Here is a 24,075-nt window from a genome sequence, read left to right on the forward strand (position 1 = left end):
GGAGAAAATTCCTTTTTAGGTGCATATTTGAAAGCTTTGGACCATGGTTTTGGTAGTTGGGGGAGGGGAGTCCCAAAGCTAGAGAAAGCGGGGTGGGGGGGTGGGGGGGGGAGGAATCCCACCCTCTGAAATAGACAGTAGGTGGGGGAACTTAGGCTGTACTTATCTGGAGTCCGTTGATCTGAGAGGTGGATTGGGGAAGATTTCCTGTAGCTGACAAGGATCCTTTTTAAGTTCACAAAGGAGATAAACTTTAGACATGTTAGCATTGCTACTGAAACACACACTGTAGAAAAAGGCCGTAGACACACATCTTTGTGTCATAGCACAGCAGAGGCTTGGGAAATTATTTCAGGCTAACAGCATGAACACTCTTTGAGGTGAGCTAGGGGAGGCAGAAGCCTTCTGTGAAGTGTAAATGGCAAAAGCTCACTTGATCTTAATTTTCAGTATGATTACACATGGTGAAAGAGGGTGCTCTTCCCTCTCTTCAGAAGACTGGATGTATATAAGTCTATAGACATCTATAGACAATGAGAAACAACTTTTAAGTCTATACTTAAAGACAAACCAAAAGAAATTAAAAATAAGCCGAGCGTGGTGGTGCACGCCTTTAGTCCCAGCAGGTGAATTGCTGTGAGTTCAAGGCCAGCCTGGTCTACAGAGCGAGTCCAGGACAGCTAAAGCTATACAAAGAAACCTTGTCTCGAAAAACCAAAAAACCAGCCAACCAACCAGCCAAACAAACAACCCAAAAATTCACAGTGTAATCTTAAAATATATGTTTTTCTTTTGAGAGCAGAGTGTAACAAAATCAGATAGCCAGGTGTGGTGGCTCATGCCTGTAATCCCAGCACTCGGGAGGCAGAGGCAGGTGGATCTCTGTGAGTTCCAGGCCATCCTGGCCTAAAAGCAAGTCCAGGACAGCCAGGGCTACACAGAGAAACCCTGTATGGAAAAAATAAACAGAAAAGAAATCAGAGAGAAAAGATTTTTAAGAGTGGGGAAGCAGAGTCTTAGAGATCAGAGACTTTGGGAGAGTAGAGCAGAGTTTAGATATCTGAGAATCATTTGTCTGTGGTTCTTTGTGGGCTTTTAACGAGGCCGGGTTTTTGTAATAGAGAGTTATTGAAGAGTTAGGAGCGGAAGTGGGGGCTCTTTCGGAACTCCTGCAGACCAGCTGCGGCAGGGCGTAGAGGGAAGAAAGCCACGTGGAGAAACTGGACTAAGTAGAATTTAGGATCAAATTCCCAGACAAGTGGTTCGCACATATCTCAGGAGTGGTCACTTCTCGGCTTGGTCTGGAGTAGTTGGTGGTGGGAGTAGGTGTGCGCTGTAGTCTCCGTGGCCATCTGGTCCTGACCCCACAGCATGCTTAAGTTACATAGTGTGGGAGAGAGAGAGAGTGCGACCAGGTGGAGTAAAACCAAGGTTGGAGCAAGAAAAAAAAAAAAAGGAGTTTTCGTGGACGCCTCCCTCCTCCCCCCATGGCTTGGGCGGTGTGATGAAGCAGTCTACAAGTCAGGTGTCTCCAAAAAGCTTGGCAGTCTGAATTGGAGACACCGTTCCCATGGGTGAACAGAGAAATAAGCCGCAGTCCTGAACCTTGGGTGTCTCCAAGGGGACAGAGGGGCTAAAGACGAGAGGCTACACGCTGGTCAGCAGGTCATCACGGGCATGCTGGAGACTCAGGGCAGATGTCCAAGCAGGCACAGTTTCGGGCTTGAGAAAGACAGGGGGGAAACTGTGCCGATAGACTGAGAAAAATCTCACCCCGGGAAAGGATCCAGAGAACTCATCAATTGTCAGTGTTGGGTGAAGCGCCGTGGGTGGAAGGGGTCCCAGCGTGCCAAGACAGCAGGACTGCCCCCTGAATTTCATGGCACCAATGTTAGGATATATAATTAAAGACGTCACGCCACAGATCTGGTATAAGAGGGGAGAAAAGGGGACGCTACCCACGACAGAGAGAAGTACACACACACACACACACACACACACACACACACACACACACACACACACACACACACACACCTCAGAGACAGAGGGAGAGAAACCGAGAGGGATGGGGCAGGAGGCCGGGGAGGGGAAGTGTGTGTGATTGTGGCTGAGTCCTTTTATTCAATATATACTTAATGGTGGCAGGTGATGACATCAGAGGTTGCTAGGTAAGCTAAAAGCAGGCTATTGGAATAACACATACTATATGATCATTAAGGTATTGCTGTAATATGATCAAGTTTGCTTGTCAATATAATACTTATTTTAAAAGTCTTCAACATAACCTAAACGTTGAAGAACTCAATTATCTTTTTTTTTTCTTTCTCACAACAGGGTTTCTCTGTTTAGCCTTGGCTGTTTTGAACTCACCTTGTAGACCAAGCTGGCCTCAAACTCACAGTGATCCACCTGCCTCTGCCTCCGGAGTGCTGGGATTAAAGGCATGCGCCACCGTGCCCAGCTCAATTATCTTTTTTAACTCAGCAGAATTCTGACCATATTTGTAAGAGAAAATCTTAATGAAGAGAAAGTTCTGCTACCAAAAAGAGACTTGATACCTTATGAGCATATACAGGGGGAGGAGGTTCCCCTCAGTCACAGTCATAGGGGAGGGGAGTAGGGGGAAAGTGTGAGGGAGGGAGGAATGGGAGGATACAAGTGATGGGATAACAATTGAGATGAAATATGAATAAATTAATAAAATAGATTTTAAGAGAGAGAAAGTTCTGTACTACAACATATAATTAAAGAATTTTATCACTTATGCTAGCATCTAACTTTCATGTAATTACATAAAAATTATATAAAATATTCAGTTGTCTAAAGTATAATTTATCAACCCAATAATATTCCTGAGCTGCATCTCAGATTGGAAGACCATGTATTGAAAAAGGTATAATACTATATATTAATATGTTTACCAAATTAAAATTAATTTTTGTGTCATATACACGTGTGTATCTGTTGGCGTATGTATGTGCAGGCGTGAGCACTTGTGTATAGAGGCAAAGTGTCTTCCTGTCACGTTGCCACTTTATTTTTTGAGACGAGGTCTCTCTCTGAGCCTGGAGCTCCCTGACTCAGCTAGACTAGCTGTCCAGTGAGCTGAAGGGACCCTGCTGTCCTCACTTTCCCTGAAGGAAGATTACAGGTGAATCTTACCGTGCTCAGCTTTTTACTTGGGTGCTGGGGTTCAGAACCCAGGTCCTCAAGCTTGAGCCAACACTTCAACAACTCAATGGTAGGCCCTGTTCCATAACTCCCCTACTTATCCAGTGATTACAATATGGAGGTTTGCAGCCTTAGCCACAATAAAAAGCTAATTTTTGTGTTTGTAGAGACAGGATCTTGGCAGGTTAGCTTGGCTATGTAGCCACAGCTGATTTCAAACCTGCAACATTCCTTGTTTCAGCCATCAAAGTGCTGGGATTACAGGTGTGTACCACTGCACCTGGCCAAAGTGAGACTCTATATTCTCTTTTATTTCCCTTTTCCTCCCCCCGCCCCCAAGACAGGATTACTCTGTGTTATAGCCCTGGCTTTCCTAGACTCTCTCTGGTAGACTAGGCTGGCCTCGAACTCACAGAGACCCACCTGCCTCTGTCTCCCGAGTGCCACCACGCCCAGCTCTCAAAAGGAGATTAAAAAAACAAGTTTTTTCATGAATTTTTTTTCTTCTATGTACATTGGTATTTTGCCCGCATTTGTGTGAGTTGGATCTCCTCAAACCAGAGTTACAGACAGTTGTGAACTGCTATGTGGGTGCTAGGAACTGCAGTGCTCTTAATCAATGACCCATCCCTCCAGGCCAGAGATTTTAACTAATTAATTTATTTTATATTTATATTTTTGAGACATGGTTTCTCTGAGTAACAGCCCTGGCTGCCCTGGAACTTGTTTTGTAGACCAGGCTGGCCTCAAACTAAGGGATCCACCTGTCTCTGCCTCCTGAGTGCTGGAATAAAAGGTGTGTGTCACCTCACCTGGCTAAAGGGGAGATTTTGTGTTTTTGTTTTTTGTTTTTTAAAGAGTAAATTAAACAAAGTTCTCACCAGTGCTCACTGCGTACCAGGCTCCCTCCTGTGCCCTTTAAAGGCATCGACTCATGTAATAAAGCCACCACATACACTTGTTTTCTGGCGAAGCTGTGCAGGTGTGCTTTATTCCAGAAGATCCAGGCTTTTTAAAGCAGAAGGTGTTGGGGGTTGGTCTGATGTATTCTGGTGCTAATTACTGCTTGCTATCCCTGTGACCCACCTTGCCTAGGGGCAAATGGGATAGGTGTGAGGAGAGACAGGGAAGAAGAGAGAATCTTGGGAAGAAGAGAGACAGGAGGAGCAGAAGGCCACCATGGGTTAGGTGGAGCAGAAGCACATGGGTTAGGTGGATGGAGATTTGGCCCTGATGAAGAACATTTGCAAGTATATGGGATTATGGGTGGGAGGTAGCTTGATAGAAATTATTAGAAGCAGATGGCATGGGACTGGGACAGGGGTCCCACACCTGCCCCACTATGGGAAGTAGTTTAGAGGATTGATATCTGCTCTGTCTCAGGTTAACTAAGGGTATTTAAAAATATAACAGGTGTCTGCGTCTTGATTGATTGCTATCGGGTTAGGAAATACTGCCATAATAATAATTATAGGCCTAGTGATAAACATTATTAGTTTATACTGGTAACCACGTTGCTGCTAATTTGTTGTTAAATTATCAGTATTGTCTAATAATTGTCCCACATCAAGCGCCACTTGTTACTTTTATTTCCAGTATGGCCTAATAATGTTTATTATTAGGCCTATAATTATTATTATGGCAGTATAACCCATTAACAATAAATCAAGATACAGACACCTGTGATATTTTAAAACAGCCTTAGTTAACCCGGGGAAGGGCAGACATTAATCCCCTAAACTACTTCCCATAGTGGGGCACGTTTGGGATCCCTGCCCCAATCCGATGCCATCTGCTTCTAACAATTTCTATCAAGCTACCTCCCATCCATAATCTCAAATACTTGTTAATTATCATCATCTGGGCCAAGTCTCCATCCATGCCGGCAATGTGCTTCTCCTCCAGCTAATCCATGATGGTGCAACCTTTTTCTCCTCTGTAGGCTCTGTTTCTTAACAATTAAACTTTATTATACAGCCCAACTAGCTTACACAAAAGGGGAAAAAGGCTAAAGGGAAAAAAGAGTGAACCTTTTGGTATCTGTTCCATGGGACGGGTCCTTAAGGTGTCTCTGGCCTGCAAGCTGGTGCAGCCTGTTCGCTGATCAATGCATGCTCAAGACTGGTCTGAACCTGCTGCTGCTCTCTCCTCTCCGCCTGCCTGTGTCCTGTGCGAAGGGCGGTCTCCTTCTCCCATTGAGGGTCAGTTAGAAAAACAATAGTCCAAGTGGAGTCCCCAGGTCCGCTTCCTGAATTCCAGGCCCAGGATGGCTCCACCCAGTCTATCTCCAGGTATCCATGGTGCATCCAAGGGTAAAGCTCGCCAAGACTGCTTTCACCTGTGACAAAGCTTACAGTCCTTCCCACACTCCTCCGGCTCTCCTTTCTTTCCACAATTCTCTCTCTCTCCTTAAGCCTGGGAACCTTAGCCACACCTATCCCATTTGCCCTGCTCAGGTATGAAAGCCTTTTATTAATTATCATCAAAGTACATCAGACCAACAAGAAGTTGTGTGTAAAGTGCATATGTGCATGTTTGTAATTGTGTACAGCTTCACATATGTATGTGTATGTGAAGGTGGAGGGCCAAGATTTGCATTGATTGTCTTCTCCTATTCTACGTTGGTGTGTGAGAAGGGTTTTGGGGACGTCTCTCTGAATCCAGAGCTCACCAATAGCCTAGAACTGCCGGTGAGCTCCTGGGACCCACCTGTGTGTCTGGCCCACTCAGTGATGGGATTGAAGAAATCAATGATAAGAGCACAGGCAACTGTTGCTAGGGTAGGTCAGAGTCTTGTGACCTGGCAGTCTTAAAAAAACAGGACCAAGTGGGGTGGTAGTGGTGCATACCTTAATCCCAGCACTGGGGAGGCAGAGGCAGAGGCAGAGGCAGAGGCAGAGGCAGAGGCAGAGGCAGAGGCAGAGGCAGGTAGAGGCTGGCAGATCTCTGAGTTCGAGGCCAGCCTGGTCTACAGAGTGAGTTCAGGACAGCCAAGGTTACACAGAGAAATCCTGTCTTGAAAAGCCAACAAAACAAAACAAAACAAAAACAAACCCCCACAAAAAAACCCCCCCAAACCCAAACAAAAACAAAACAAAAAGCCCTAGGATCAAGCACCTGTCCTCATCAGGACAACTAAACAGATAACCAATGGTGACAAACAAAGGAGATTTATTTAATGTGGCCACACGGGGAAAATAAAAAGATCCCCAAATTTACCTTCAGAGTCTTAACATGAAGTTTAGGTTTAAATGCAGGACAAGACATATGCCTAACTAACCAGTTCTGGTCCGAGTGTGGTCCCTTCCATCACTGACCTAGTTTCTATTTTGGTTAGCACCAGGTTTCTGCCTTTCCCTTTTCCACCATGAGACTATGGAGAAATTCCAATTTCTTGAAGACCGCTGTCTTTAATAGTTGGGTGGCTAAAGGAAGGAACAGGTGTCTCTTTGGGATCTATCTTTAGTCCTGCCAGTATGGATTATAAAGTCATGATTAGCTGGTCATCTGAAAAGAAAGACCTGCTCACAACATGCTTGGAATATGTGCTGTAGGTGAGGAGCTCCAGTAATGTAGCTAGAGGCAAGAACCATTAGAACAAAGGGTAGCCTTGCGCCTAGGAGGTGCACCAATTCAGTGGACAGCTTGCCAGTAGGATAGGGATTGGGCTCTGGTACTCCTGGGCCTATTGGCTGTGTGTTCACCTTCAATGGGAAGGTTGGTCAAGGCATAATCCATACACATAGGCTCACATCACATCCAACTATCCATCAATCCAGGAGGGAACCATGCCTCCTTCGTCCTCCTCCAAAAGATTCTTGTTTCCCATAAACATCATACTTGGTGCAGAGCGCATCCCACGCTGGGGACGCGGTCCTTGCCTAGTGCCAGTCCACCGGGGACCCTGACAAGGGAGGGCGGGGCGGGGTGGGGACGCTGGAGCGGAGTACCAGGACCAATCAGGAGGCTGTGCTTCAGGGGCTAGGGCTCTTGGTTCCTCTTCTCCGGGCGCAGCGCCGCCTGGCGAGTTGTGCATCGGCGGGAGGAGCCTGCAGGAGTCTAGGGGCGCATAGGGCTGTCGGGATTGTCCTCGTGGGTGTCCGCGGTCCGCGATCGCCGCGAGCGTCTGTCACCTCTTTCCATCGCCCTCCGGGCCCGGGCCCGGGCCGCGCGCATCCTCCGGGGTCTGTGCGGGGGCGGCGGCGCCTCTCCCTCCGGCCCCGCGGCGGGAATGCGGCTGCGGTGGCCGGCTGGGCAGCGGGCGGCGGCAGCAAGCGGAGCCCCGGCGCACTCGCCGCTGGCCGGGACGCCGCCCTGGCCTGCGCTCGGTTCCCGAGGCCGCCGCTGCGCTCCGGGTCCCGGCGCGGAATGAGGTGCAGGCCGCGCGCCGGTGAGCGCCCCGCTCCGCAGCCCCCAGGCTCCCCGCGGCCGCCGGCTCCTCGCGTGCCCCAGCGCCCACGCTAGAGCCCCGCACTTAAAGCACTCGCCGCAGAGCAGGCCCGCAGAGCGCACGCGACCGGCCAGGGGTCTCGATCTCGGGAACTCGCCTCTTGGACGCCGCCCGGGGTGCGGGGACTCCAGCGCGCTGCAGCCCGCGGGCCACGCTCCGCGTCGCAGCGCTTTTCCCAGCCTGGCCTGTGGCTTTGGCCTCCACGGTGCCTGGTCCCCTCCGGCATCCCTCCACGTTTTCCCGCATCCTCCCTCCATCCTTTCCGCTGCTCCACCGCCTTCCATTCATTGCATCGGTTTCCCCTTCCCTGTTCGGATCTCCTCCCTAGAGCCTCCAAGGCCGAATCCTCGCTATCCGTTTGGGGTTCTCTGTACATTCATGGAAGTTTAGGGCCTGGACCGTGGCCCTGAGTCTGGCCCGAGAGCGCAGCCGGTGCTGCTGGCAGGGCAGAGGAAGATGTCTGCTCTCAAGCGTATGATGCGGGTCTCCAATCGCTCCCTGATCGCCTTCATCTTCTTCTTCTCCCTCTCCACGTCCTGTCTCTACTTCATCTATGTGGCTCCAGGCATCGGTAAGCACATGGACACACCCTCACTTCCTATGGTCAGAAGAAAGGTAACTGGGGTGTTGAGGGGTTTGGAGGCTGAACCAAAGGATCTGATATGATTTACCATTTCAAAACTGCCGAAGAAATTACCTGGCCACGTTAGCTTGGTTTAAAAAAAAAAACGTTCAGAAGAACTTAAAAGGTCGAATTCTGGGGATGTAGGGAAATGAGGGTGGGGTGGGATGCCTCATGTCGCTTTCTTAAGTAATCATGACAACTTTATCCGTCGGATAACTTAAGTGTTTAATTGTAGTTTTATTTAGACATCTTTATTTTCACATAAAATTACAGGTTGTGAAAATAAGGTGGGGAAACGGTCAGTAGAACCCGAGGAAGGTCAAGAGTGTATGTATGCTGGTGTTGTAGGTCAAAGGACATGTGCTCGAGTCCTTTTAGGGGCTGGGTTGTTGAAACACAGCTCTGTGTAGCTGCCTGAGTCTTCTTGTCAAAGCTAGCTAATGCTTAACCTGTTAGGATGCCTGCTTAGACAAAACAATGATTAAAATAATTACGCAAGGGAACTTGTGGGCTTAAATTGATAACTTTCTGTTGCTTATTTTTGGCTTTTGGTCCCAAATACACTTTGATGTGATCTTGACTTCTTTTTTGAAATAACCCAATTCCTCATTTCTCCTGCTGTTGACAAGGGCTCCACATGGCCTTGTTTTAGTGAGTGAAAAATTCTATAAATTTATATGGCTGTTAAGACACATCCTATCTCTAAACTTGGCTGAGTTTTCTTGTCATTGGGTATTTAATGCTGAGTTGACTTGGTAACAGTGCAGATTCTGTCGTTTCTTATTACAAATTCAGTTGTCTTGTTTTGAGTCAGTGTTTCTCCCTTGCTTATCCAAAAATGCTATGCCTTTCAGAGAGGAAAAACACCTGCAGAATTTTGAGGTGAAATTCTTAACCCTGCAGGTGTGTGTGTGTGTGTGTATGTGTGTGTGTGTGTGTGTGTGTGTGTGTGTGTGTGTTTTAGACACTGGTAATGAATTACAGGGGAGAGACTGTAGCCTTATCCAGACTGTTTGATTTCTCGTGAAAAATAATTACTATGTGATTTTTTAAAATTGGATTTAATTAAGAAGTATACTGTTAGATGAGGGTGTGCAGAAAGACCTTGGTGTATTAATGCCAACTGGAAGTTTAGGGTAACATTTGAAGGAGTGTGGATACTTTTAACAATTTGGTTCTTTTTTGTTTGTTTGTTTGTTCATTTCAAGACAGGGTTTCTCTGTGTGTAACAGCCCTGGCTGTCCTAGACTTGCTTTGTAGACCAGGCTGACCTCAAACTCACAGAGATCCACCTGTCTCTGCCTCCCGAGTGCTGGGATTAAAGGTGTGTGCCACCAAGCCAGGCAACAATTTGGTTCTTCAATGTGGGTTTTTCTTTAGACAAATAAGAACAATAACAACATAAAAACAAAAACCACAGTTTCTTGAAACTTTTGATACTTATGACAGCAACTCACATTTTAGCCTGAATCATGAATTGGGCAAATTTTTCATACAGCTGGGATATAGACTGTAAGAATGATTTTTATTGGCCCTATGTTAGATGTTGAATCTCTTTCTCTTAGGTAATCTTTATTAATTCTGCCACACCAGCTATTTTGTAGAAGTTGAAAGTATGTTACTATGTTTTCTATCATTTAGTAGATTGGGTATTATTTAGGACAATTAGGAAAAGGTTTTAAACAAAAAAATTGTTTCTTGCACTTTAGACATCATTTAAGTCATTAGTTCTGTAGAAACTTCTGACTTTTTCATGTAACTCCTTAAAAGTTGGTCCTCTTTGGAGAATATTATCTTACCAGATATTTAACTGTGAGAGACTTGGCACAGGAATGTTGTAAAATATCTTTATTAGGTTTGCGTGTGCACAGTTGTGAGCACGCATGTGTGATGGTGCGTGTGTGAAGGTCAGAGTGCAACTGTGATCTCTCCTTTTACCATGTGTGTTCTGGAGATCAAGTGCACACTGTCACGCACACCCAGCCGTACCTGTTCAGCCATCGTGCTGGTCCCTGACAAGACTTCTTTTGTTTTAGACTGGATCTCTTTATGTAGCCCCCATGGCTTGGAACTCTTGGTGAAGATATGGGTGCTGCGATTACAGGCATACACTACCATACCCAGCAAGCAGTTTTTTGAATTTACAATTTCCTTACTTCCTTTTAGCATTCTCTTTTTTCTTTCTTGTTTTCTTCAGTGACGCTGGGGGTGGATGGCACTCAGGGCCTTGTGTGTGCTAAGAAAGAACTGTATTAACTGAGTTAAATCCTGAGTCCCATTTCTTCATATGTTGGGTAAATTCCTAAAAAGTCAAGCAAAGGCAGCCCAAATCTCAAGCTTTCACTAGCGCTCATATACTGTCTGTAGATTGTTAAAATTCAGGTGATATGAAAGCTTGGTACATTTTTCTTATTAGGAGTGTAATGTTGCCATAGAACAACCAGTGATTAATGTCATAAACATTGGACAATTGTCTCGAAAGCAAGTAGATCAAGATAATTTAAATTACTCTATTTTGAGAATCTTATAATTAAGGATGTTAACAATGAAGCTAGGAAAAGTTAACCAAACATAAAATGCTATGAATTTGTTAAACCAGCATCTGCTCCCCACACAATATCCTTGTGCTATTGGTGGGGAAGGGACAGATGGGCATGTTTTCTCATCTTTAAGTTTGAGAAGTTTCTAAAATTCAAGGTTTTGCTAGGAAATTCAAAATTTGTGTCTGGTGACAAAAACTGTGTGTGTGTGTGTGTGTGTGTGTGTGTGTGTTCACTTTCTCAAATGCAGGTCAGACGGCCAGGTCTAACCACAGTGTGTCAGCTGTTTTCTGAAGTGAGAACAATATGACTAGAGCAGTCAGTTGAGTTCCCCGTACAGCAGCCCACTGCATAAGTCCCCACCCCGCCCCCAGGCCACTGGTGCCTTCGGTGGCCTTGTGTGCTCTCCTCACATTTGGTACTTACTCCTCTGTAGTTTTCATTGGATACTTTCATTGACACTTCTTGCAATGCTCACAATTCTCACACAAGTTACACCCTGGAGTAAAATTTCTTTATAACTGAATTAGGCTACGTAGAAGTTCTTTTTATTGTTTTAATTTTTTTTTCCTTTTATTCCAGCACTTGAGAGGCAGAGGCAGGGTAGATCTCTGTTAGTTCAAGGCCAGTTCAAAGCGAGTTCAGGGCAGCCCAGGCTACACAGAGAAACCTTGTCTAGAAAAATAAAAATTAAAACAAAACAAAACAGCAGCAGCAACAACAAAAATTTCCTTTTTAGCCAGGAACGGTGGTGCACGCCTGTAGCTCCAGCATTCGGGGGAGGCAGAGGCAGGTGGATCTCTGTGAGTTTAAGGCCAGCCTGGTCTACAAAGTGAGTCCAGGACTGCCAAGGCTACACAGAGAAACCAAGTTAAGAACAATAATAACAATTTTTTAAAAAAATTTGTGTGTATGAGTATTTGTCTGCATGTGTGTTTATTCACCGTTTGCATGCAGAAGCCAAAAGAGACCATTGAACGCCATGAAGCTGAAGTTACTGATAGCTGTTGCCGGTCATGTGGGTCCTGGGAATTAAACCCCAGTCTTCTGGGAGAGCAACCAGTGCTCCTAAAGGCCGAGCCATCTCTTCAGCCCCCCTACTCCCCAAGACAGGGTTTCTCTGTGCAGCCCTGGCTCTCTTAGAACTCATGCTGTAGACCAGGCTGGCCTATATAGAGATCCACCTGCTTCTGCCTCCCAAGGGCTGGCATGAAAGGCGCACGTCACCACCCTGTGGCCCGAGCTCCTCTTTCCATTGGTTTCCAAATTGTTTCATTGGTTTCACCGAGTTGCAAGTCTGTTCCATTAAGTCCTTGTGAACCACATCATATCAACTTGCTTTCTAGGGGTCACTGTGTTTCTCTACCTTTTGGGTCCAGACATGGTTGATCAAGTGCGTTTGTTCCTTCAGACGGGTGTTGCCTTATTTAAGTTTATTCCTTCTTGGGCCTTTTTACTTGTGCCGGTCTCCTCCTGCCTCTCTTCCTTCTGAGCTGACAGGTCACACACTGTAGACAGCCAATCTGGGTAGTTTTCTGTTCTCTTGATGCTGCTCTGCATTCTCTGGGCTGTTTAGGATTTAATCTATAGTGAGTTCAGTAGAATTCAAAGCTCATTATTTTAAGAATAAGTTGAAACATTTCCCCTGATATGTCATTTGGGAACCACATGATAGTGTCTTTTTACGTTAGGAACTTTAGTGCCGAGGTGTACTGGGTTGTAGGTACGTCTCTTGGAGCCATTGCACAGGAAGTCTGTGGAGCACTTTTCTCTAGCCTTCCAGCAGAGGCAGGAGCCAGACATTTTGTTTTGTGCCTGCCGTCATTGTGCATGGTTGCCAAGAGGTGAGCGTGGTTTCCTTCGGAGACCTTGAGCTGGATGTATTGAGAACAAACTTCCATCTCTTAAGAAACCATTTCCAATATAACTCCCAAGGCAACGCAGTCCTGTTGTATCAGAGGAGCAATTGCTTTGACTGGAGCACCCAAGAGAAGTTAGACAATGAAGTCTGGAAGACTTGGCGGAGGATGACAATGCAGTTGACAACACAGTCGTCATCCATGGATGTGAATCATTGTGTACGACAGAGAGCATAGAGGGAGTGAGGGCTGCTTGTAGGTTCCTAAGGTGGATAGAATTAGGATTTGCTAGGTATTCTCTGCTGGCAAAATAAGCCAATTCAAACCAAATTAAGGTTCATTGGGGGCTGCTCTCAGGAGGGTTCACTGATCTCACAGGAGGTCGTCGACAGGGAAGGCACCATGCAGATGGGGAGACAGAAAAGTGGGGTGTTGGGGGGGATGTGTTGTTGGTGGTGGAGGGAGGGAGTCAGAGAGGAGGGTGGTGGGAGAGAGAGGGGACAGAAGTGTCTGGATTATCCAGTGAAGAGCCTATGGGGGAAAAGAAGCCCAGCCAACGGGGTTGAAAAGTTCAGATAGGGACTGGGGGATGCTGGGAGATGGCCTTGAGTCAAACTGGACCCTCAGCACCTGGAGGCCGGGTCTGCTTTGGTTATGTTAAGTAAGCACCTCAGCCAGCTTGTCCTGGGTCCCCGAATCCCAACAGCTTCTAGAAAATGTCAGTACTGTAGTTGCATATGGCGCTTCCTGAGGGTGTGGAGAGGCAGATTGCAACAAGTATTTAGAGCTCTGCATACTGCCCTGTGGGCTGCGCGGGGTCACTACCGTTCACAGAGGAATGAGCCCGGACTGGCCCACACAGCTTTATCTAAATGATAAGAAAGAAATAGCCGTGCCTGCCACCAGTAAGGACGCTATCTGAGGGAGACTGCATAACTTCCTTGGGAGCAGGGAGTTTACTGTCCTTTTGACACACTCAAGTCCCTGACCTTTTTTCCTGGAGAGGCTTTCTTGAGTCTTTGGGGGGAGGGGGGTGGACTCTGGCTGGGCCACTTTGTCTGAAATCCTTGGGGGAGGGGGGCTCTTGGTTACCTGAGCCCCCAAAAGATTGTTTGTGGCCTGTTGGAAATGTGGAGTGGGTGGTGAAGGATGTATAAGAAGATAAACGTGTTTGTGGAACCTCCGGTCTTTCTTTGCTCAAAGCCTAGCCTCAAAGTCTTCCTTTGGTTTGCTCTGGGCTACCTCAGCAGCCAGCGACTTACCTAGCACCCCTCACGCTTTAGCTCCCTAGCCTCGCCTTCCTTTTGGGGGGCCTTTTGCGCTGATTTAACCCACTTTGTCTTGCAAAGGTCCTTTGTTTTATTTTTTTTTTCCCCCTCTCAAGTTCCCTGTTCTTCTCTGGGGCTCTTCCTGCCGCTCTTTTGATTGGGTATTGGTCACATTTCGCCTCTGGGCCTCTCTTGCTGTTGCGTGCTATTTTTGTTCTGCGAGTAGCAGGAGCTTTGCAAAGGGCTGTGAGACGGCCCTTTGTTTTGGAGTAATCCTAGCATGAAGGATGGGAAATGTAGGGCAGCGGTAGAGACAAGGAGCCCAGGTAAGAAGCTACTGAAGTGCTTCCAGCAGTAGGAGATCGGATCCAGGTCAGCCAGCGCGAAGGATGAATGGGAGCAGCAGGGGGAGCAAAGGGGGCGTGGTTCCCTAAGATGCTCAGATTCTAACTTAGACCCTAGGTGCCCAGCCACAGGCGATGTCCAGGCGCTGGGATTGGGGTAGTAGAGCTGGCTTTAGGGTACAGGAATTGCGAATATTAGGAAGAATTTGTCAGTGGATAGTCAGTGAAAATAAAGGCTTGGAGCCCCGGGGGTGGGGTGGGGGGCAGGTTTGGGTGTCTCCAGCATATAAGAATTGCATTGGGCTCTCTCCTCCTCATCACAGCCGAGGAGCCAGCTCACTTCTGCAAGTGCTTTTTCACTCACTGAATTGGTGACTCCGAAGCACGGCCTGCTAGGGATTGCATGAGGCTGCCAAGAAGGTTCACGTGTGGTTTGCTGTTAGCCCCAGAGGGTCTGCTACCCTGTCAGACCTGGCCTGATAGACAGGAGTCAGTGAAAGGTTTCCCATTTGGACCCAAGCTGGGGATACTGTGACAGACTGTTGTTTGGGGTAAGATCTTTGCAAAGGTTTAGTGGACTGGAGAGAGATGGCTCAGAGGTTAAGAGCACTGGCTGCTCTTCCAGAGGTCCTGAGTTCAATTCTCAGCAATGGTGGCTCACATGGTGCCTACATGGTGGCTCACAACCATCTACGCGGGGATCTGATGCCCTCTCCTGGCATGCAGGTGTACAGGCAGGCAGAGCACTGGATACATAATAATAAATCTTAAAAAAAAAAAAAAAGACAAAATTTGTTTGCCAGGTGGTGGTGACACACTTGGGAGGCAGAGGCAGGCAGATCGCTGTGAGTTCGAGGCCAGCCTGGTCTACAAAGTGACTCCAGGATAGTCAAGGCTACACAGAGAGACCCTGTCTCGAAAAACCAAAAAAAAAAAAAAAAAAAAGAAAGCTGGCATGGTGTGGCCCGAACAGCAGTCTGGGTTTTTCTAACAGTATATATAGTACGCCCCTTGCTCAGGCACACATAGCCAGGCTCTGAAGGATGGCCTCCCGCTGTGGGATGGCCACTCCCAAGTAGGATTTGTAATTCTGCCCTTCGTGTCAATGGAAACTAATGTACATCATGTGACCTGGTAGGAAACTAGGTAATTTACTGATTCATAGACATTGGGCACAGCCAAGTGCTCTTTTCTACCTTGTGTGGTGGCGAGTGAACTTGAGCGCCCGCAGATCTCCAGAGCAGGGTAAGCAGGTGATGCGCGTGTGCTACCACCGTGTTGCTCATTTCTGCCTTTAGTATTTATTGAAGATAGAAACAGCCATGTCTGTGAAAAGAGAAACAGCCATGTTGGAAAAGAGAAATTCTAGCCTGGGTTGGTAATTGCCTCTGTATGATAGCAGCAGTATTCAGAATTGCTGTGAACAGGATGCTTTCAAGTTGTAGAAACACGGTGTCAGCTTTTGAAGCCACTGACCCATACTGAATGTAGTCTGTTTTTGTTTTTGTTTGTTTGTTTTGTTGGTTTGTTTTTCGAGACAGGGTTTCTCTGTGTCACCCTGGCTATCCTGGACTCACTCTGTAGACCAGGCTGGCCGCTGGCCTCGAACTCACAGCTATCTGCCTGCCTCTGCTTCCCGAGTCCTGGATTACAGGCGTGTGCCACCATGCCCCTTGAATGTAGTTTTTTAAATTAAAAAAAAATTTTAAAGATAAGGTCTCTAGTCCAGGCTGGCTGGAATTCTCTATGTAGACAAGGATGGCTTTGAACTTCCGGCCCCACCTCCTGAGTGCTGGGACTTCAGCTGTGGCTTTTGTTTCTGTATCATCTAAGGACTTTGTGCATGGTAAGCAAACACTGTCAACTGCACTACACCTCTATCCTAAGGTTTTTTTTGTTTGTTCGTTTTTGTTTTTTCAAGACAGAGTTTCTTCTCTGTAGCCTTGACTGTCCTAGACTCACTTAGTAGACCAGGCTGGCCTCGAACTCACAGAGATCCACCTGCCTCTGCCTCCAGAGCGCTGGGACTAAAGGTGTGCGCCACCACGCCCAGCAAGGCGCACTGTTTTAATAACCCATTTCCCTACATCTTATCTCTGAAGAGCTTGGTCCTGACCATTAAAAAAAAACATAATTCAAGCCCGGCATGGTGGCGCACGCCTTTAATCCCAGCACTCGGGAGGCAGAAGCAGGCGGATCGCTATGAGTTCGAGGCCAGCCTGGTCTACAAAGAGAGTCCAGGACAGCCAAGGCTACACAGAGAAACCCTGTCTCGCAAAAACAAACAAACAAACAAACAAACAAATAAATAAATAAAATAAAAACATAATTCGACCCATGTAAACGGGCCCCATGGCTTTGCAGTACTTGAGCCTCGAGTTTCGGTGGTTCCTGGTGTGGCTGCTGCTATAGTCGGCAAGGTCCAGGGTTTCCGTCTCTGTGCAAGGGTGTGGAGCGGTGAGAGCCTGGAGCAGAGATGCAGTAATGTCCAAGAGGCATCAGGGGCAAAATCCCAAAAGTGGCCCACAGGCCAATCTGATAGTCAGTCACCCCGGAGAGACTTTTTGCCTGTTTCTGGTGACTCTAGGCTGGGTCAAGTTGCCAGTTAATGCTGCCTAAGGCGACCACAAACTTCAGGTTTAACGTTAAGGTGTAGCTTCATCAGCATATTGCCGCATCACAATGGCTGAAGTAACTCCTGTGCTAACTCCTGTATAAACTGTTTCTGCAGTGGCTCAAATCAAACGCTGCCAAACTGCTGTGACCAAAAAGCAAATATCCCACATGAGTCTAACCATAAAACAACAAATCAAACTGACCACACCACCAACACATATACCACACTGAGCCGCAAGTGGAGGAAGAGCGTCCTTTCCAAAGGCGTGCTCATGCGCATGCGCACTGCAGCAGCTTGAACCGTCTGCTTCCTTCCTGGATTGACTTCATCTTCACATCCAATCACAGTATCACATGGTCTTTGTCCTATGCTCTTTGTTACTCTTTTGGCAAAAGACTTTTTAACTCTTAAGCCATTATATTGGGTAGGAATTTGAAAAAAAAAATCTTAGGGGCGAGGAAGAGGTGAAGGCCGGCAAACTGTGATGTGGAGACCTTAGGGGCAAAAGGCAGGTTGGTCCACGGCAGCTAAGAGAAAGCCCCAGAGGCTGTATACTGGGAGCACATTGGTCAGCAGGCCCTTCCCTTAGCTCCTTTAAAGTGGCTTTCAAATATGAATGTATTTAAGCCTTATTTAAGATGGTCTGCTTTAATGAGTCTGGGAATATGTCCAGAGAGACACCCCCCCACCCCCCCCACCCCTCACCCCCCCCACCTCACCCCGGTCTTTCATACTCTTTATTTAGACAGGGTCATCTTACCTGTAGCCTTGGCTTTTCTGGAACTCCCTCTGTCGGTTAGGTCAGCCTTGCACTCAAAGAGATCCCCCTGCCTCTGCCTCCCTAGTGTTGGGATTAAAGGTGCAGCCACAATGCCAGGCCTTACACGCTTTTATGACCTTGTGTTTGTTGTACATGAAAATGGGTCCCTTTGTAGCAGTTGTATTTTACATACATTTCTGTGCTTTGATTGCATCACCTTCCTGGAGCCCTTCCCACTGAAGGTTCCCTTCTACCCACATCTGTCAGTGGAGCTGCTGCTTGCAGCGCCCCTTTATTTTATACACACCCCCTTATAATTCCGCAACTAGGCAGCTATGCTTCTGACATGCCTAGGCAGCGGTGATGAATTTAAGCACTGGCTGGGTTTACTTGTGCTGTGTGGAGTGGAGGCTGACCTTGGGCTTCTGAGGCCCCCTGCCCTGTCTCCTGAGTGCTGGGGTTATGAATGCGCACTATCTAGTTGGCTCAAGGCCTGGCAAGTATTCTGCCAGTTGAGCTACATTTCCTACCCTTCAGCTTACTGTTCTGAATTGGTCAGTTGATGCCATTTGATCTTTCACAGAACTAATACCAGTTGCTGAAAACCTAACTAGCCTGTTTTAAGATAGAAGTGGCTGAGCCCAGTGGGACTTTTAGTCCCAGCACTTTGGGAGGCAGAGACAGGCAGATCTCTGAGTTTTATGCCTCCCTGATCTATAGAATGAGTTTCAGGACAGCCAGGGATACAGAGAGAAACCTTGTCTTAAAACAAACAAACAAACCAAACCAAACCAAAACCAAACCAACCAACAACCAAACCCAACCCAACTGAAACCAAAACAAACAAAAAAAGCCCACAAGATAGAAGTGGCTGACCATCATGGTGAATAATTTCTTTCATCCAGAGAAGTGGATGGTGAATTAAAAGAGTGATGTCAAACTGGGCATTGTGGCATAAGGCTTTAATCCCAGCACTCTTGAGGCAGAGGTGGGTGCATCTCTGTGAGTTCAAGGCCACCCTGGTCTACAAAACAAGTCCAGGACAACAGTCAGGCCTATTACACAGAGAAACCCTGTCTTGAAAAAAAAAAAAAAAAGAGAGAGAGAAAGAGAGAGTGTCATATTTTCATTTAAAGGTTAGCAGTGACTGGGAAATTTGGTCATAAATTGATCCTAAGTATGTTATTTATTATTTTTAATTATTAGAAACATGCAGTTCATTAACAAATTAATAAAAGTCCTAAAAGAAGATAGCATTACAGTTTTCCCAATAGGCATAATTTTGTTTGTTTGTTTTTCTTTTTCTTTTTTTTTTTTTCACAGTCCACGGAGGCTTTTTTATTTATGTTTTACATCTCTAGAAAAAGAATCCCAGGATATTCCCTCCTGTGTGTTTTCATCTTGCTTCTTCATGGTCCATGATGCCGGCTGAGGTTGTCAGTACAATGAAGCCAAACTGACGGGTCGGGAGCAGATTGTTCTGCCATTTTTCTAGGTCCTTAAGTTGCACATCAAATCTAGGGCTGATCACGCCACGCTTGTTCAGCCTGCCTGTGAGGTTCACAGAAATTTTCCCAGCTCTGTGGTCATCAATAATCTCAAATTCACCGGTGTATCCGTGCTTTATCATCACAGTCAGGAAGCTGACGATGACTTTGGAGCACGGCCTGATGAGGACCTGGTGTTTGCCTCTCAGTGTTGTTCATGCTCTTGAGAGCATCTGCCAGGACATTCATGTGCACCATGGTGACGGCGCGGAAAGATGGCGGAAACTTTTTGATCTTTCAAGACAAGGTTTCTCTGTGTAGCGTTGGCTGTCCTGGACTCCCTTTGTAGACCAGGCTGGCCTTGAACTCACAACGATCCACCTGCCTCTGCCTCCCGAGTGCTGGGATTAAAGGTGTGCGCCACCACGCCTGCCGCCCGCACGGGGCCTTAAGACAGCATCTCTTAAGCTAGAGGGAAAAGGAAAGACAGAGGACAGACAAAAGTGCACTTTCCAGCTTGACTCATCAGCAGGAGGAGGAATCGGAGCAACAGGCTGAAGAGACAGAACTCCGAAGTGCCTTGCTTTCTGCTCAAAAGCATCCTTTGCAGTTGAAAGTTGTTAAAGTTCATTTTCACACCAGTGTCGTCTTCTCTGCTTCTGGTTTTTAGAGTTACTCTCCTCTTGTGAATATGTTGAAATTCTGAAGTTTTAATTATTAAAAACCAAATGTTTGGAGACAGGAGACATAAATTACGCGATGCTTGCTCTGCCTTTCTGTTTAATACAGTTTTTAGGTGGGCAGAGCTTTGGATGCGTCCGTTTATGTGGATCTGGTGGGTACTGAGAACACTGACTCTGGGATGCTTCTCAGGCGAGTTTATTTGTGCCCTTGCCCTTTAGTCTGTAACGTCACTGAACTTCCTGATTAGACTTGGCAAATCTGTTCCTTCACCAGACTTCCTCTCCATCTTCTCTCTCTTCTTCCTGGTTTCACCACCGCATTAGCTCTGTGAGGGTCTCTGTAACGTCACCCTTGTATTCCAGGTAACTAGCGCTATGAGTTAACAAGTGCAGGACCTGTCCTTTGGTAGTGTTTTCACGACAGTAGGTTGGTTCTGAGTGTACTCTTTGAAATATGTTACCTTCAGTCAAGGCTGGAGCCATGACTGGCAAATTGTCTTTCTTTGAGGTCTTAATTCCTTCCTTCCCTCTTTTGGATTTATTTTTAAACTAAATGCAATTTAGTTACATTAATTTTCAGGCAAGTTCTCTCTATAGAACAGATTGGCCTTAAACTAACTCTTATGTGTCTGTGTGTGTGTGCATGTGCATCTGAGTGTGTGTTTGCCTGGAGAACAGGGGTGTCTGTCAGCTCTGGAGTTATAGGCTTTATAGGCTGTTGTAGGCCATCCAACATGGGTAATTGGGCTTGAAGTCTGTTCTTGATTGCTGAACCAGAGTCTCATGTAGCCCCAGTTGGCCTTGACAGTACTAAGCTAAAGAAGGCCTTGAAATTCTGATCCTCCTGCCTCTGCCTCCTGTGTAGGCTTTTTTTTTTTTAAGGATTCATTTATTTATAACATATACAACTTTCTGCCTATATGCACACCTACACACCAGAAGAGGGCACCAGATCTCATTATAGATGGTCATGAGCCACCATGTGGTTGCTGGGAATTGAACTCAGGACCTCTGGAAGAGCAGGCAGTGCTCTTAACCGCTGAGCCATCTCTCCAGCCCTTGTTTTGTTTTTCAAGACAGGGTTTCACTGTGTAGCCTTGGCTGTCCTGGACTCACTTTGTAGACCAGGCTGGCCTCGAACTCACAGAGATCCACCTGCCTCTGCCTCCTGAGTGCTGGGATTACAGGTGTGCCTGGCTTAGGCTCTGGTTTTATGTGGTGCTGGGTATGAGACCTTTGTGCATGTTAGGCCAATGAACCTCACAGTGAACCCCGAAGCCCAGGATTTACACATCCCCTCAGTCTCCTGCAGTGTTTAGTGAATAGTAGAAAATACCTGCTGGGTAGACTTATCTCTGCTAGTTTTAATATAAGGCTGTTGGAAGAGTCAGTTTTGTTTAAAAATGAAAGCTATGAGAGTTGTAACACATGCTCTCCAAGCATAATTAGAGCTGTTGGCGGCAACATGGGAGTTATAGGCACGTTGTGAAGGCACTCCCGTTAATTTTTAGTGTCTATGTCAGCAAAGCGTGTTGAGCGGGATTATAAATGCTGTGTTCTGCTCACTGCTATTGCTTATTACTTGATGAAGCAGAACACACAGCACAGCTCTTCCTCTCTCCGTGTGTCAGTCCATGACTAACTTGGAAGATGGAGTTGACACTACAGACTAATGGTTTTCATAGTAGATTGCCTCAAGGCCAGGCCTGAATCGCACCTTTGTGCTATGACACTCTATAATATTTTGGCCCAGTGGGAGTTGTTTATCAGCCTGGCACAATACCAACATTTAATCCTTCCTCTTAGGCAGTGGTTCTCAACTTCCTAATGCTGTGACCCTTTGATTCAGTTCCTCATTTGTCATGACGCTGCCGTGCCACCTCCAGTAGAGTCCGAGTGACAATGCTGTTCCGTGGACCTGAGGCAAAGACCCCGAAAGGGAGAGTCTCCTGGAAAAGGCATGTGTTCTTTCCCTTGGTGTGTTGATAGCGACCTGCTTCCTGGCATTCCTTCTTATTCGCTCTATTATTCTTCTCACTCATAGTCAAGGCAACAACAAGATGACCAGGGATACGGTACCAGAAAGTGAATTGGACAAAAGCGCCAGCCTAGGAACAACAAAATGAGCCGCCTCCTCCAAATGCGCCTGATTTGTTATTAGTCATCCTGAAAGTTCTTAAGAATAATAAAACAATGGAGAACTTTTTGAATGAATTACAGCAAAAGGAGGTGGTTGAAAAATCCCCTCAATTAAATGAAGGGTCTTTACCAAAGGCAGAGCCCATTCGAGGAAAAGGTAACTCAGACAAGAGTGAAAGTAAAAGCGGAATTTTAATTCCTACAATACAGAACTCTATATGGCATGGCATATGTACTGAAGGGCAGTCTCTGGTGTCCTCCTAGATATAGAGGACCCTATAGATTGGCTACTACACCTCATCCACCTCTCCCCTATACAGGAGTGTGTGAGGAGGGGATGCATGGGTGGTCATCAATGGGGAAAAAGTGTCAGACATTGACTAACAGCAAAAAGTTAATTGTACTGAGGACTGTCTCCGGCCCCTGGCTCAACCCAAGAATGTAATATCTGCCTGTGCCAAGTTAATGACTTAGAAACAATGACGTCATTACTATGTACTTTGTACTGTATAATCTATATGCCTGATTGCTTCACTGACCCCCTTGAATCTACTCCATGGAAAATGTGACCACAAAACACTCCCTGCTTCAAAATGTGTATAGTAATCTAGACTGCTTGCCTGAAAATACACTCAGATTCAAACTGCCTCTGTGTTTGTCTGTTTGTCACCACCGAATCCTTGCCCACCAAGTCTTCGAGGACCCTCGTCCCAGGGACCCCCCACACCCTACTGGGATGGTCCGTGGCATGGCCCTCAACCACAAAATGATTTTCATTGCTCCTTCATAACTGTAACTTTGCTATTGCTATGAATCATAGTGTAAATGTCTGATGGTCTTAGCTGCTCCTTGTGTGAAAGGGTCCTTTGACTTCCCCCAAAGGCCAAGCACCGGCTGAGAACGACTGCAAAGTATGAATCACGTGACCTTTCCCGGTGTTACTATGATGATCCTTAAATGTTTTTCTTTTGTGTACGTGGATGAGAAATTTCCAGAGGTTTGTTGATCAAGGGACCAAACGTGGAAAGAAGATAAATACACAGTGCCCGAAACAGATATTTAGAAGATGATTGTAGTTTGTAGAAACTCTGAGGTGCCTGGTTCAGGAGGTAACATCGGCTAAGTAGCGTGAGATGCTGTCTATTGTGTGTTGTCAGGCGATGTGGGAGGCAGCTTCCTGCCATTTTGTGTTTCCTCTGGCTTCTGACATTAATGGCAGCCTGGCTTATGGTGTTACTTTCCTCACGATTGTTTTTATTGATGTGAGCGTGCGAGTGCATGCATTTGTGTGTGTGTGAGGGAGGATATGGATGTGAGTGTCTGTGAGTGCATGGCATGTGCGTGGAGGTCAGAGTAAACCCTCCAGAACTTTTTTTGTCTTGAATATTTCTCTTTTTTCTTACTTGGCCCCCTGTGTCTCTGCTGCATTGCTTCTAAATTGCTGTCCCTCAGGCCCTTCACTTCTACACTTGAATATGAATTTTATTTCTTTTTTTTCTTTTTCTTTTTCAAGACAGGGTCTCTTTGTGTAGCCTTGGCTGTCCTGGACTCATTTTGTAGACCAAACTGGCCTCAAACTCACAGTGAGCCGCCTGCCTTTGCCTCCTGAGTGCTGGGATTAAAGGCATGCACCACCACGCTTGGCAAATATGAGTTTTCAAGTCTACTTCTAAGTTACCTCTGGGCTTCTTTCTTTTTTTTTCTTTTTCTTTTTTTTTTCTTTTTTTTTTCTCCTATGTTTGATCTCAGTGAAGAAAGTTCACTCCATCTCAGTAACTGTATTAATTTCCTACATCTACACACCTTCCAACATGCATGGTTTAAAATAACAGGGATTATCTCTTCCCAAGGCTTGATGCCTGAAATGAAGACATTGGCAGGATGCTTTCCTGAGGTAGCAGGTACCTGTCAGCTTCCTGGTCTGGTCCCACAGGAGTTTCTGCCTCTGTCTTCATGTGCCTGCTGTGTGTGTACACACACACACATTACACCTCCTTTCCCTTTCTCTTAAAAGAGCAACTGCCACTGGATAATCCAAACAGTAGAGAAGACAGGTCTCTTCACTGCAAGCTCCTTAACTGGGCTTTGCTGAATTCTGGAGCCAGTCAGCTCCTCTGTGCCTTGCTTCC

General features: G+C 46.4%; 1 protein-coding gene and 1 pseudogene across 2 annotated transcripts in view; one reads left to right on the forward strand and one right to left on the reverse strand.

Annotated features, from left to right (window-relative positions):
- The first annotated feature begins 7,236 nt into the window (after nt 1-7,236).
- Nucleotides 7,237-24,075, forward strand: part of B4GALT6 (beta-1,4-galactosyltransferase 6) — a 75,598-nt gene continuing 58,759 nt past the window's right edge. The window contains exon 1 of the mRNA XM_084780703.1: nt 7,237-8,195. Within this exon, the coding sequence (XP_084636829.1) occupies nt 8,081-8,195 (115 nt within the window). The 5' untranslated portion in view covers nt 7,237-8,080. The remainder of the gene's footprint in view (nt 8,196-24,075) is intronic.
- On the reverse strand, nt 18,995-19,408 carry LOC311596845 (small ribosomal subunit protein uS8-like; annotated as a pseudogene). Its single transcript has one exon. The product of its transcript is annotated as a small ribosomal subunit protein uS8-like (transcript).

Source organism: Acomys minous, assembly GCF_964271855.1.
Source record: "Acomys minous genome assembly, chromosome: 4".
NCBI lineage: Eukaryota > Metazoa > Chordata > Mammalia > Rodentia > Muridae > Acomys > Acomys minous.